Source organism: Hippocampus bargibanti, linkage group LG04 (assembly GCF_051943395.1).
Source record: "Hippocampus bargibanti isolate YZ-2025 linkage group LG04, ASM5194339v1, whole genome shotgun sequence".
Classification (NCBI taxonomy): Eukaryota; Metazoa; Chordata; class Actinopteri; order Syngnathiformes; family Syngnathidae; genus Hippocampus; species Hippocampus bargibanti.
In genome coordinates, this window is record NC_142737.1 from 4125213 (window position 1) to 4140436 (window position 15224).

The 15224-nt window shown below is 40.8% G+C and overlaps 1 protein-coding gene across 1 annotated transcript; it reads right to left on the minus strand.

The window, feature by feature from the left end:
• Positions 1–197: 197 nt before the first annotated feature.
• On the minus strand, positions 198–11515 carry egr3 (early growth response 3). Its single transcript, XM_088993627.1, has 2 exons — positions 11022–11515; positions 198–9240 (listed from the first exon to the last, which is right to left on the minus strand). The coding sequence occupies exons 1-2, from the start codon at positions 11173–11175 to the stop codon at positions 8162–8164; spliced, it is 1233 nt and encodes a 410-aa protein (XP_088849753.1). The 5' UTR covers positions 11176–11515; the 3' UTR covers positions 198–8161.
• Positions 11516–15224: the final 3709 nt, after the last annotated feature.

Consider the following 15224-nt stretch of genomic DNA (forward strand, 5'->3'; position numbering starts at 1 on the left):
CCTTTAATTATTCCCATGGGACGAATCGTTTTGTGCACGAATTTAAATTTGTTTTTTTTAATCTTCTCAAGGTCTAGGGCATCATCAGGGGTCCCGTTTTGAAGACATAGAGGACCCATGTCCCATATCTGTGCCTCAAAACCTTAATGAGGATAAACGATACAAAAAAATGCACTAAATGCTCAGTATGTGGTATCTTTCTTTATTCAAGTACTTACATAGAAATGACAAAACATTTGCATGACAAGTAAACAAGGATAGATTAAAATTCATTTCAAATATTCAGCTCGTCATAAAAGGCCCTTATTGTAAGGTAATAGAAACATGAAAATTGTCCAAAGACATCCACGACATGTTAAACAAGACTTGTTTTTTTTTCTTCTTTAAAATAAAAAAACGGAACAGTTATCCCAGTGTGCGTCTCAAATTGTCTAACTTGGAATGGTTCGTATCCCATTATTCTCACTCGTTGTATATTCATGCATAATAAAGAAACGAACACCGCCCACACCATCAGGCAGGCAGCGTTTGGGAATGTTTCCGTGCACATGCAAACATGTGGATATACTGCCATGAAAAGAAAACACAACACAACAGAAAAAAAACTGTGCGCGTGTAAACACCGTAGTGTTGCCCTAGATCAGTGTTTCTCAAACATTTGTTGTTTTTTTATTTTGTTTTTTTATTCTCCCCTCCAGGAAAAGTGCTGCTTACTACCTACTCCTCCAAAAAAAAACCATTGGCGACTACTCCCAATAGAATCCAGTGGATTGGCTGAACTTCAAAGGCTGTGCAGGTTTGAAATTGATAAGTCCTTCAAAATAAAAAAAAACAAAGTTGCTACGGCTTCCATTCGTAAGCACACTGAGGTCATATTATTTATTTTTTTCTTGTGATTTGGACTTTTCCATCGCATATTGTTTTTGATCAGCCAACCCTGCAACCCAGTTTGGCACCAAAATGGCTGCTGATGTTGGATCGCGTCCAACGTGGAGCCAGAGAAAGAAGATTGAGGCATATTCCACCCTCTGGTTTTGTAAAAAAATATAAACAATATTGTTCTCGGTGAAGGGATTGTTTAATATTCTGTTTTTAAGAGAGAGAGAAAAAAAATCTATAGGATTCACACAAGAGGATTATTTTCCTGCTACCACCAAAGTGTAGAAGTGAGGGGGTGGGAATGAGGGCGAGCATGAATCCATCTGTTCATGACAATTAAAAAATAAATAAATAAAGACAAACATAGTCAAGAGGATGTGACCAATGACATTTTGAATATGCGAGGTTGTAATTACACGGCTTCATTTAGTCATGGAAAGAAAACAGTGCGGCGCATTCCTCAACACAATGCAACGGCGAGGAGGCCGCACTCACCATATAATTACACGCATCCATTCTCGCTAAGTGTCAATTTAACAAGAGCTTTTTTTTCTTGTTTTCTTTTTTTTGGGTCAAATATATTCAAAAAATCTCTTGGTGAAGGTGGGGAACCAATTGCTCGCAAGGAATTTTGACCCAGGCTGTGAAATGTTCAAACCAAATAAGACCAACAAAGGGATTGCTATGGAAAAAGTTCCAATTCGTTCGCAAATGCTCTAAGTATCTAAAATGAAACTAAAATATTTTCTTAAAGGACAACCGACGCCAAGTTGTGTCCATAATTTGTAAAATCACTTCAAATGACTTCTACTGAGCGTATTTTACAAAGATTCCACCGCACATAGCTATATTTTACATTTTAAGACTCGCGCTGAATATTCAGGAAGTCTTGTTTTCGAGTTGGTGACGATTCCTGACGTGACGTCACGTCAGGAACACCCCTGACCGAGAAAGCGACACGCAATGCATTTTGGGTACTTTGTTTGGTCTGAAAACATCGTGTTGATCCGTGTTGATGGCGAAATTAGAAGGAAAACACATACATAACGCAATGGTGAATCGTGTGTTGCACCAAGACTACTATTTAATACTAGTTGACACAAATTCCCAGCAGACAAATCAGCCCATTTCCAACGGAGCTTGGGCGCCATCTTGTGCATTTTCTGGGACGCTACATTGGAGTCCTGACGGCTCGAATTGATACGGAAGGACTTCTTTAATCGATTGCAAACATTTATGTTTTCCTCTTCAGAACTATTTCAATCATATTCATAACTGCATGTGTTTTGGGTATTTTATTTTGTCAGGAAACAAAAAATGGTATCTGTTTTTCTTGGGTTGTCAATTTACAGAAACAGAAAGGTTCCCCACCCACACGGCATTATTATTCATCAATAGTATGAATCATCAATAGTACCTTAAACATAAATACTTTTATCAACTCACATGATAGACGATATTGCTTTGTGCTTACTGCATGGGAATAGCTGCTACATGACATTTCTTCATGGCACTCTTGCCAACGACCCGAATGGTGACTTCACTGATTTAAATTACCCCCTACCCTGATCCCATTCCACCATTTTGTAACTCATTCACTGCCGGACGATGTGCAAATATGTGTCCGCGCCAGTGCCAGGGTTTTGGTCATTTTCACTCAAATTGCAGGACCCACAAAATATTGACTTTTAGGCCAACATAAATATTCAATACAGCGTTAAAAACCTTACACTCTCTTCTTTCATCAGAAAGAAAACAGTTAATTCCTAAGTTATATGGGTCTGGAGTTATCTGAGCTTGAAATGGGGGCCGATGTACAAAATACAATTCAATAAATATTTATTGATATAGTGCTTTAAAAACAGCTGACGCTGGAACCAAGCGCTAAGGTGGACAAAAGGCAAATGATGCCCCTTTGTGGAAGGGAAAAACATTGCGAGAGGTCTGACCAGCGCTTCATCCGCAACAAAACCCAAAAAAATTCGGGAATGGCGCTCCACGTCATGCTTTTCAATTCCCGAATAAATTCGGGAATAGCAGTGAATGAATGAATTATTAACCCATTTACACCAAGAGTGTTCATATGAACACAGATAAATTCATTTTCAAATGCATTCATGCTGTTTCTAGCCACATTAATTATAAATAATTATATTATTGTTAATTATATACTCCGTTTGAAACTGTTTTGATAATATTTTAATTTTTTTTATGAATTTATCGGTGTATATATGAACACGCTGAGCTAAAATGGGTTAATAAATTAACTGTCATTTATTTATTTACACTGTAAACAGTGATACCTCAGTTTACAAACCCCTTGGCTTAAGAACTTTTCGGTTTACGAACGTTTCATTTATGACAATTTTACCTTGGCATACGAACGTTTTTAGTACACAGAGCTGTGTCAATGAGCGATGTGTCGTTCGCGAACGAGCCTGTTCTTCTAACAACAAAATGGCAGCCGACTGTTTTTGTCCTCTATTCCCTGCCCCCAGTCTTCGGTTAAAGCCACAGTCAAGAACGAGCAGCAGTGAGGGGAGGTGGTTTAAACATTAAAGAGACAGGCAGACGACAGTGAGAGAGTTTCAACTTGTGTGTAGACTCGCATCAATCAGGCTACACAAACAACCTGCACAAGCCATGTGTACACTTGATGCAAAAAGCTATCAACCCAGCTAAACAGAACACAATTGATGAGGAACTAGATAAAATTATCGCAGAGAAAGCACCTACAAGGGATCATTCCTCAAGATGGTAAAAGAAGAAGGCTACATTCCTCATCAACTGTTGAATGCTGATGAAACCGGCCACTCCATTCCATCAAGCCATCGACGACCATCACAAAGGTAAATAAAACGACTTTATTAATAAGTATAGTTTATTTCTTTAATCATAATACCATAGCATATTTATTATACATAAAATAAGTTATATTTTGTGTAGTTTTAAGGCTTAGAAAATTAGAAAGTAGAAAATTATCTTTTTTTTATGGGGACCTGTGAACGGATTATTCTCATTTCAATGCTTTCCTATGGGAAATTAATTTTTGGGATACACACTTTTCGCCTTAAACACTCTGTCTGGGAACCAATTAAGTTCGTAAGCCAAGGTATTACTGTATTTGTTTGTTTATTTTAATGGCCAATTCAAAATGATGTTTTTTTTTCCCGCTTCATAGCACGTGCGAAGTACAGTTGGCAAGTAAAAGAAAACATTGCCAGAGGTCTGACCAAAGCTTGAAACACACCCCTAAAAAAACTAAACCGCAAGAAATTCGGCCATGGCGCCCCACGTCATGCTTTTCAATTGGCAGTGAATGAGTTAAAAAATGTATAGTGACTTGTCAATTCTCTGGTTTCCTGTTCATTTATGCACGCAGATGAATTGAGAAAAGACCCCGTGAGGCTCAAATAATTGGGAAGTCTCTGGCAATGTTTTTTGCCCATCCACAAGGGGGCAGCATTTCCCATTTTTTTTCCCCATGTTAGCTTTGTTAGCTTTGTGTTCCAGCTTCAACTGTTGTTAAAGCGCTATATAAACCAATTTGCATTATATTTTGGACAGCTGCCCACATTTCACGCCCATATAACTCCAGACCCATATAATTTAGGAATTAACTGTTTTTTTTTATGAAAGAATAGAGTGTAAGTAATAATAATCATCATCATCATCATCATCATAATACATTTCATTTATAAGCGCCTTTCAAAACTCTCAAGGTCACTTTTCAGTCACAGGATAAGTTTTTCTGTAGGTGAGCAGCGGCAGCCACACGCGCCTGCGTTCACTCAACCTGGAAGTTAATAGATAGAAAGCTAGCTAGCCAGCTAGTAGGTACCTAATAGCAAGCAAGCTAGATAGCTAATAGATAGAAAATAGATAGCTAGCTAGATATCTAATAGATAGCAACACGAACCAGGGTTCACTCAACCCGGAATAACTCAAATAGATTGAAAGTTAGCCAGCTAGTAGATAGCCAACAGATAGCTAGCTAGATAGCTAGCCACCTAGATAGCTTTATAGCTAATATATGGCTAGTTAGTTAGCTAGATAGTTAGTTAGCTAATACACTGAATGTCACTATTAAATACACAGATAGAAAGCCAGCGTCCACTCAATCCGGAAGTAACTCAAATAGATAGAAAGCTAGCTAGCTAATAGATAGCCAATAAATAGCTAATAGTCAGCTAGGCAGCTAGCTAGATAGCCAACCAGGTCGTAATCATAATAACCATAATAATAATCATCATAATAACCATAATAATGTAATAATCGGGGTGACCATTGCATGCAAATGTGGCCAAAGCATCCAAATATTTGAAATGTTCTGTTCGATATTAAAAGTTTGGTTTGTGGTTCATATGATTTTTAATTTGACAAGCAGTAAACCACAGTCCATCACTGTTTATTATTTGAGTGAAATTAAAATAAAAAATAGTCTATTGTGAAAGTAAATGTTGGGCCGAAAAGTACTCACGAAGTGGCAATTTTTGGGGGTTATCAACTATATGTTTAACTGCATGGAGTCCACTTGACTATATAGCTATTAGCTATAGAGCTATCTCGGTGGCTAGCTATCTGTTGGCTATCTACTAGCTGGCTAACTTTCGATCTATTTGAGTTATTCCGGGTTGAGTGAACGCTGGCTCTTGTTGCTATCTATTAGCTATCTATTTTCTATCTATTAGCTATCTAGCTATCTAGCTATCTATTGGCTATCTACTAGCTGGATAACTTTCGATCTATTTGAGTTATTCCGGGTTGAATGAACGCTGGCTCGTGTTGCTATCTATTAGCTATCTAGCTAGCTATCTATTTTCTAACTATTAGCTATCTAGCTATCTGTTGGCTATCTACTAGCTGGCTAACTTTTGATCTATTTGAGTTATTCCGGGTTGAGTGAACGCTGGCCCTTGTTGCTATCTATTAGCTATCTATTTTCTATCTATTAGCTATCTAGCTATCTATTGGCTATCTACTAGCTGGATAACTTTCGATCTATTTGAGTTATTCCGGGTTGAGTGAACGCTGGCTCGTGTTGCTATCTATTAGCTATCTAGCTATCTGTTGGCTATCTACTAGCTGGCTAACTTTTGATCTATTTGATCTATTTGAGTTATTCCGGGTTGAGTGAACGCTGGCTCGTGTTAGCTATCTAGCTAGCTCTCTATTTTCTATCTATTAGCTATCTAGATAGCTAGCTATTAGTTATCTACTAGCTTCCAGGTTGAGTGAACGCTGGCGCGTGTGGCTGCCGCTGCTCACCCACAGGAAAAACTGATCCTGTGACTGTAAAGTGACCTTGAGAGTTTTGAAAGGAAATGTATTATTATTATTATTATTATTATTTCTGCTGTAAAATGTAAATTTCTCCACTGCGAGAATAATAAAAGTAAATCCAATCAGCAACAACCGTTTGTAAGATGTTATAAACGTATTTCAAAAGAGAGACATGTATCCAAAACAATCATGAGTTTAGTTTTTTTATCCATAATAATAATTTTTTTTAACTGAAATAATTCTTTTTTTTGTTGTTTTTCATACCACAACAAGGAATGCGGAATTAGCATTTAGTCACGTGACCTCACAATCTACGAACCATTGGCTGGATATTTCGATATTGTCGAACAAGAACGGGAGATAGTTTGGAATCTGGCCTTTCTTTGCCCCCCCCCCCCGCGAAAGCCGAGGTGACGAGTTGGCAAAAATCAGACAAAAAAAAAAACAGAAGCTCGACTGAGTTACCACAATACATTTGGCAAATTCATCGGAGAAAATGACATTATTCTTTTTTAAAACACCACATAGTAACAAAAAATAGACAAGTGCCACTAATGAGGTGTCCATGACAGTACACAAATTGCACTTTTTTTCGACAGCCTAGTAAAACGAAATGCATACAACTCACCCGTTCGCTTCGCTTCCTTTACTCCGATGGTTGCGATCGATTTTGGCTTGCTCTCACTTAACTCATTCACTGCCATTCATGAATTTATTCGAGAATTGAAAATATGATGTGGAGCGCCATTCCCGAATCTGATCAGGGTTTTTTTTCTTGCTTGGGTGCCGCTAAAGCGCTGGCCGGACCTCTGGCAATGTTTTTCCTTTCCACAAAGTGGCAGCATTTCTCTTTGTGTCTTCTGTAATACCGTACAATAGCTATCTTACTGGCTGGCTAGCTAGTCACTATCTATTCGCTAGCTTGCTATCTATTTGTCTTACTATTCTATCCGAGTTACTTCCGGGTTGAGAGAACGCTGGCGCGTGTGGCTGCCGCTGCTCACCCACAGAAAAACTGAAAGCCGCTTAAAAATGAAATGTATTATTATTTTTCCATGTTAGCGCTTTGTTCCAGCTTCAGTTGTTGTAAAAGCGCTATATCAATCAATATGTATTGTATTTTGTACTGCCGCACCCATTTCAAGTTCATATAACTTCAGACCCATATAACTTAGAAAATAACTCTTTTTTTCTGATGAAAGAAGAGTATCTACGGTTTCTAACGCTGTATTGCATGTTTATCTCGTCCTAAAACTCAATATTCTATGGGTCTTCGAATTCGAGTGAGAATGACAAAAACCCTAGCACTGGAGTAGACACATTTTTGCACATCACCTGGCAGTGAATGAGTTAATCAATTAAGTAATTAACTCATTCACTGGCATTTCCAATTTATTCAGGTATTTTTTTTTCTTACTTGGGTGCCGTTAAAGCTCTGGCCGGACCTCTGGTAATGTTTTTCCCTTCCACGAGGGGGCAGCATTTGCCTTTTGTCCATGTTAGCGCTTTGTTAAACCTTCAGCTGTTGTTAAAGCGCTATATCAATCAATATGTATTGTATTTTGTACTGCCGCCCCCATTTCAAGCTCATATAACTCCAGACCCATATAAGCTAGGAAATAACTATTTATTTCTGATGAAAGAAGAGCATCTACGGTTTCTAACGCTGTATTGCATGTGTATGTCATCCTAAAACTCAATATTCTATGGGTCCTGGAATTCAAGTGACAATGACAAAAACCCTGGCACTGGAGTGGACATTTTTTGCACGTTTGGCAGTGAATGAGTTAAAAAATACACAAAAGTGGACCCGGGGCGAAGCCAGATGCACAATTGCTTCTTGAGTAGAATGTAGTCAGATTCTCTGACGTCGGCACGGCTGCCCCTGACCCCCATGACCTCCCTCGCCTTCCATCTCACCCATTGCTTTTTTTTCTTCCCCCATAGTCCAGAGTCCCTACTGGGGTCAGACTCCAGTCCGGGTGTTTGGTAGCAATGGTCACGAGGGCCCCATAGTGGGCCCCCCGCAGGCGCCGGGTGTGGAACTGTGACTCCCGACCACGCCGTTACCTTTGTCGGATGGTTTCTTATCTTTTTGTTTCAGGTGAACTTTTGCGTGTCTCTTGCGCTCGTCGCTGCGGGCGAACTTGCGTCCGCAGAAGTCGCAGGAAAAAGGTTTCTCACCAGTGTGGGTGCGGATGTGGGTGGTCAGGTGGTCACTGCGACTGAAAGAACGCATGCATATTCGACACTGAAAGGGTTTGTGCCCCGTGTGGATGCGCAGGTGGCGCGTTAGCTCGTCCGAACGCGAGAAGCGACGGTCGCAGTTCTCCGCCGGGCAGGCGTGGGGGCGTTCGTGGACGGGCGTTTTGCTAGGCCGGTTGGGGTACTTCCGCGGTCGGATGGGTTTTAGCGTCAGAGTCTGCGGGGGAGGGTGGTGAGAAGTAGGGTGTTGCTGCCCGCCCATGAAACCCGGGTGGATTTGCTGCTTGTCTTTGAACGCTCGGATGGTTTCTAGGGGAGTGATGGGTGGCGGGTTAACCCGGATGGGGTCCATGGTTTGAAATGGTTTGTGCTCCATCACACCCACGTCCCCCTGGTGATGAAAAAGATTATAGTCGGGGATCATGGAGAAAAGACTACCGTCCATGGAGGCTTTAGGCGTGGCGTGGTAGTCATTAGCGGGGTACGCCAAAGCCGTGCTGGTGGCGGGACTGTGGTGGAAAGAAACCTGGTCCTGGTAGAGTTCACCGCAGGTGGAATAGGCAGGCAGAGGCGGCCCGTAAACCTGCTCCATATCCGAGTTCTGTCCTCCCATGCCGGCCGCCGAGGACGGCGTCTGGGCGCTGACCGTGCCGGGCGACGGAGAGACGCCTAAAATCCCGGCGCTGACCAGACTGATGATGTTGTTATCGGAACACCAGCCCGAACCGCCGATACCGCCCGAGGGGGGTGTGTCGAAGGCGAATTTGCCCAAGTAGGTGACGGTCTGCCCGCTTCGGTTGGACTGGAAGCTGGAACCGTATTGAATTTCCGCGGCGGCTTTCTCGTTCCCCATGCTTATATCCATGATATTGTCTAGGTTAGAGCGAAACAAAGAAAAACGTCAACTACATCGCTTGTGTTACCGTAAAAAGTCACATTCATTTTAAAAAAGTGATCGTACACCCAGTTTCACACAAAAACCTGACCAGACCCCAGTCGAAATTCAAATGAAGTGAATTCTACAACTAAAATCCCGCCGACTGTCCCCTCTACAATCCCGCAAACCCTCATAAATCCCCAATTTAAACACCCCCCCACCCCCTTTGATCCAGCCATTGTGTAGCTCAGTCAATGGTAATATCACCTGACTTCATTGAGGGAGGGGTTGATTGGAATGGGGGGAGGGGGGACCCTGTCTGCTTACTTTTTTGACACACATCTGTACATAACAGAGAGAAGGGGGGGGGGTTGATGGACTTTTAAGCGTTTTTGGGGTTCACCAGATTGGAACATGAATGTGTGATCACACACACACACAAACACACACATTGCATGACCAGGATAGAATTTCATGTCACGCTTGTAAATGAACAAAATTTACCTTAAATTGTTGATTATGGCTAGCATATAATAGCAAAATAAGCCTGATTTTAAATGCTATTTTTAATGGATATTTCATTTTCATTGATATTTATGAACAGCGATATGAATCATACGGCGCATTCCATCGTATTTGGAAACATAATGCACTAGGGAGGAATTCAGATGCTGTCTAAAAGCAGTTTTATAAATCAGATTTTGTTGTGTGTGTAATTGTCTCGCGTGTTATTTTTATTACTATTATGATTATTTTAGGACAGACAAAAAGCAGATATAACGTGTGAATAATGTCTTGTAACATTTGCATTTAATATTTACAATAATATAATTTAAACAGATTATTTTCTTACAGATAGTGGCTTTATTAGGTGTTTAATTACCTTACATGTTTGGAAGTCGAAAGTATAAATTAGATAACGAGTAGACAGTATGAACTTAACACAAATATTCACGATATATAGGTTATAAGCGTCTGAGACATCAACACAGGTGCGAAATAATAACATATGCATATTTTTTCAATGTTTTTTTTTTTTATTTCTAAGCACAATTTATGTAAGAATCAATATTAAAAATCTTGACGTGCACGGAGATGAAGACGCACATACAATTGTTGCAGATTGATTTCCTGCCAACGTTCGACAAATGCGACGATTTGCAGCGATGGAATTAATAGGGAATACATTAATTAATAGGGAATAAATGAATATGGAATAAACGCAATCATCTGGATTAAGGTAAGAAACGAGGCCTTGCGGTACCGGTGCACAAAAATGATTATTTTTTCGCCCGGGCCTTGTGTGAAATCTTGTCGGGAGGAACGAGAGCGTCAGACGACGTCGTTTGCGGTTTGGGGAGTCGCTGTCAATCATAACTCGATTTTAAATTGCGAATGAACGATTGTTTTAACGTCATTTCAATGGTCACGTTTACGTCGCGGTGTGGGGATTTTTGCTTTAGTATTTGGAAATCGTAATAAAATGAATGTGGTGTTAAATCGTGTCAAATGGGATGTTGTTTTTAAATGTAATTGTATTTATTCCGTAAGTGGTAAATAAAAATAGAGTTTATATTTAAATAGTCACGGGGTTCCACAGGTACGTCGCCAGGGGGGGATTTGAGGGGGGTCTTCGCCACTCGGGTCACACTCGAGCGGCGGAAATGTGCGCAAGTAGCAACCCGCTAACAGGTGCTCCTGCATAACTTCCATCTCTCATTACAAAATACTATAAAAAATAACAATAATAATAATAATGAAAATTAATTGCACTTACCGGTGTTCATCTGCGAGTAGTGGTTAATAGATTCCGTGTTGGTAAAAATGTTCATCGACGTGGGGACGTCCTCTTCGGGGTACAGGCTGTCGGGGATGTTGTTTATTAAACTGCTCATGGTAAGAGGAAGCTTGTCCGCCACTTTCCCGATCATAGCAGTACGAGTCACTCAGGCATGAGTGAGAAGAGGGAGGGAGGGTGGGGGACCGTCGAACCCGTGTACCCCCTTCCGGGAATCAGTCGCGAGGTGTCGGGGTCCGGCAGCGTCCGTGGCAGCGGTATCGGTAGCGGTTCCCGGTGCCTTCCGAAGTTTTGTTTATCTCCTTTTTTTAAAAAGCGTCGCTACTTCCGTGTACCCCAGCGACTACTTTGTTATGATTTAGGACCGGCGTGGATAGCTTTTGTGGGCTGCTTGTGGTTCCAGTGTGGTAGACTGTACCGAAAAAACAAAATGTGTGTCGGCGGTGGAGTTGCTTCTTCTATCGGAGCTGGCGGGGGAGACTTCGGTGTGGCGGCATTAATAGTGGGCTGGAACCTTGCTGTGACGTAGATGCCCATATAAGGATAGAGAGCTCCCCGCTCGTCAGACAACCCCGTGGAAACTACAAGTGGAAAAAGGAAGGGAAATTGTTTCGAGAGGTTATTAGTGTAGGCACGGGTGGTTATCAGAACGCATCGCACTTCAGAGGGTGCGGGTTTGAATCCTGTAGGTTTTTTGCATGATGTCCACGTGATTTCTTGGGCTTCCGCTCACAATACCTAAAAAGTTCACGGAAAACCACCGAGACGGAAATGTATTTAAATAAATTATGAGTTTGAACTCAAATACATTCCTGTCAATCTTGGCTTATAGTTGACCTTGTACATAATTACAATTCCCGAATAAAAGTTGTAGGACGCCGCACATTATTTGAAATGATAAAAACGCGAGCAAACGGAAATGCAGTTCACCGCGCATGCGCACTTTATGCATTAATCAATCCGACCGTACGCAGCGATAAAAAATATCTACGATTGAGGATAATAATAACAAATTTAATTTCTAAGCGCATATCAAAACTTTCAATGACACTTTACAGTCACGGGATACTTTTCCTGGTGTGTCGTTATAATAGTAGCGATCGGCAGCTGCAATGTCGTTGGCGAACAGCAGTTGAGACGAACTGGATTTGAGCCAAAATGGTCTTTGGAAGATCGGTTCACAATTAAAAATGTTTTTTTTTTTTTCACGTATGAAAACAATCGCCATTTTGAATAAAACAAAATTCTAAGCCCCTTATTCCACTTTTGTTTACTTTTAAATAAAGCTACGAATGGGGAATATGAGCTTTGCTTAGCGTGGCTCTCTCGTTCTCCCGTCAATTTGACTTATTTGACACATTTAACTCGATAAGTGGAGCGTTTCATTCCAGAAAAGAGAGCCAACAACATGCACGGACAGCGCCAGCTGACTCACATCGCCGGTTTGTCAACAAAAGGCAGAGAGGAACGCTTTGCTTTTTTGGCAAGCCCGCGTTCGGTCGAGCCACGTGATTGCCATTACGTGGAAACACCATATAAGGATGCTTCCGGCCACGCCCCTCTGCCCTACATGGGCAAGTTCCGGGTTAAATTGTAGTGGAAAAGTGATCTCAAGCCGCAGACAAAATGACTGTAGACAAAACGTCACGGCGCTGATTTTGCCAAGCAAAGTTGTGGGAAGGAAAAATGAGTTAAAAATATCGCAACAACTTCTCTTTTTTTTGACGACACTGTATATATTTTATAAACAATACATGTTACGTCAGGGGAGGTCTGTACATGATCTATTTTATTTTGGATTGTGGATGAAAAAGCTTTGCATTGGAAAAAAAAAACACCACCACAAGAATGAAAAATAAAAATGAATGCAGTGATACGTTGGCTTACGAACTTAATTGCTTCCCAGACAGAGTGTGTAAGGCGAAAAGCGTGTATTCCAAAAATTAATTTCCCATAGGACACCATTAAAATGAGAATAATCCGTTCCCAGGTCCCCATAAAACATATTTTTCTAATTTTCTAAGCCTTAAAAACTACACAAAATATATCTTATTTTATGTATAATAAATGTGCTATGGCATTATAATTAAAGAAATAAACTGTACAGTATAATAAAGTCATTTTATTTACCTTTGTGATGGTCGTTGATGGCTTGATGGAATGGAGTGGCCGGTTTCATCGGCATTAAACACTTGATGAGAAACGTAGACTTCTTCTTTCACCATCTTGAGGAATGATCCCTTATAGGTGCTTTCTCTGCGATAATTTTACCTTGTTTCTCATCAATTGTGTTCTGTTTAGCTGAGTTGATAGCTTTTTGCATCAAGTGTACAGATAGCTTGTGCGGGTTGTTTGTGAAGCCTGATTTATGGGATATTTTAACCTTACAGTCTACACTCTGCCTTTGAACTATCAAAGTTGAAACTCTCTCACTGTCATCTGCCTGTCTCTTTAATGTTGAAACGCCCCCCCCCCCATCACTGCTGCGTTCTTGACCAATCACATGGCTTTAACCAAAGACTGGGGGCGGGGAATAGAAGACAAAAACAATCGGCTGCCATTTTGTTGTTAGAAGAACGGGCTCGTTTGCGAACGACACATCACTCATTGAGGCAGCTCTGTGTACGAAAAAAGTTCGTATGCCAAGGTAAAATTTTCATAAATGTAACGTTCGTAAACCGAAAAGTTCGTAAGACAAGGGGTTCGTATTCAGAGCCAATAAATAATAGCTTCTGAATGAAGCGCCAGTTTGTAAAAAGAGTGTAAATTGGTCTGAATCATGCTCTGTTTCTTGACCACCAGTTACGCCAGTATGTGCACTGATTTTCGATTGTTATATTGGGGCAAAAAAAACATTTTGTGTGTCGATAACCGAATCATCACTATGAGACGCGACACAAGGAAGTGACAGATAAGGAAGCGGTGGGGAGTCAAGTGATGCATTCAGGTACGCTCAGTTTGGTTGAGAACTGAATTTTCCGTCGTTATACCGAGGCTTAAACAAACCCAACATTTTTGGTCACAAACCGAATTGGTCGAGAACTGACACGTTCGAAAACCGAGATTTGACTGTATTTCATATTCTAGGAAGTCTCAGTGTCACATACAAAACCACGGGAGACACCTGAACGCAACGCAGAGTCAAAGCCGGCATTGCATTATTCAGTATTTGATGTTGATGAAAGCAAACAAACGATAGTATGAGTGAATTTACCTGGAGGATAACATTGAAGTTCAATAAAGCGGCGTTGTCGTCGCATTTCCGTTTTTAATCCTCCGGTGAAATCTTAAACGGTGAGAACAAATTTATTAGATCACTTTTTGTCTCGGTTAGGCAACAAGAGTTGATTAAACATATTCATTTTAATTAACGTTTATCGGAATACATTAAGAATATATTGAATACATTGGCAAAATTCTCAAGGGTTTCACTTGCCGATGATTGACAGCTGTCAGTCTGTCAACACCGTTGACGTTTGGGAGTAAAAATTAACTCATTCACTGCCATTTCCGAATTTATTCCTGAATTGAAAATATGACGTAAAGCGCCATTCCTGAATTTGTTCGGGTTTGGTTTTTTTTCCTTGCGGGGGGTGTCGATAAAGCACTGGTCAGACCTCATTGTATAAGTAAAAAAATGTCAAGGCCTCTTAACTCATTCACTGCCATTCACAATTTTTTTTCGGGAATTGAAAATGTGACGAGCAGCGCCATTCCCGAATTTGTTCGGGTTTTATTTTTTTTCTTGCGGGGGGTGTCGATAAAGCACTGGTCAGACCTCATTGTATAAGTAAAACATTTCAAGGCCCCTTAATTCAATCACTACCATTCCGAATTTATTCGGGAATTGAAAATGTGACGAGCAGCGTCATTCCCAAATTTGTTCGGGTTTTGTTTTGTATATTGCGGGGGTGTGCTAATAAAGCGCTGGTCAGACCTCTGGCAATGCTTTTTCCTTTCCATGATGGGGCTACATTTCCTTTTTATCCATTTTAGTGTTTTGTTCCAGCTTCAGCTGTTGTTAAATTGAAACCGCATAGCGCCATTTCCCGAATTTGTTCGGGTTTTGGTTTTTCATGCGGGGGGTCCAGATAAAGCGCTGGTCAGACCTCTGGAAATGTTTTCCATTGCACGAGGGGGCAGCATTTGCCTTTTGTCCATATTAGCGCTTTGTTACACCTT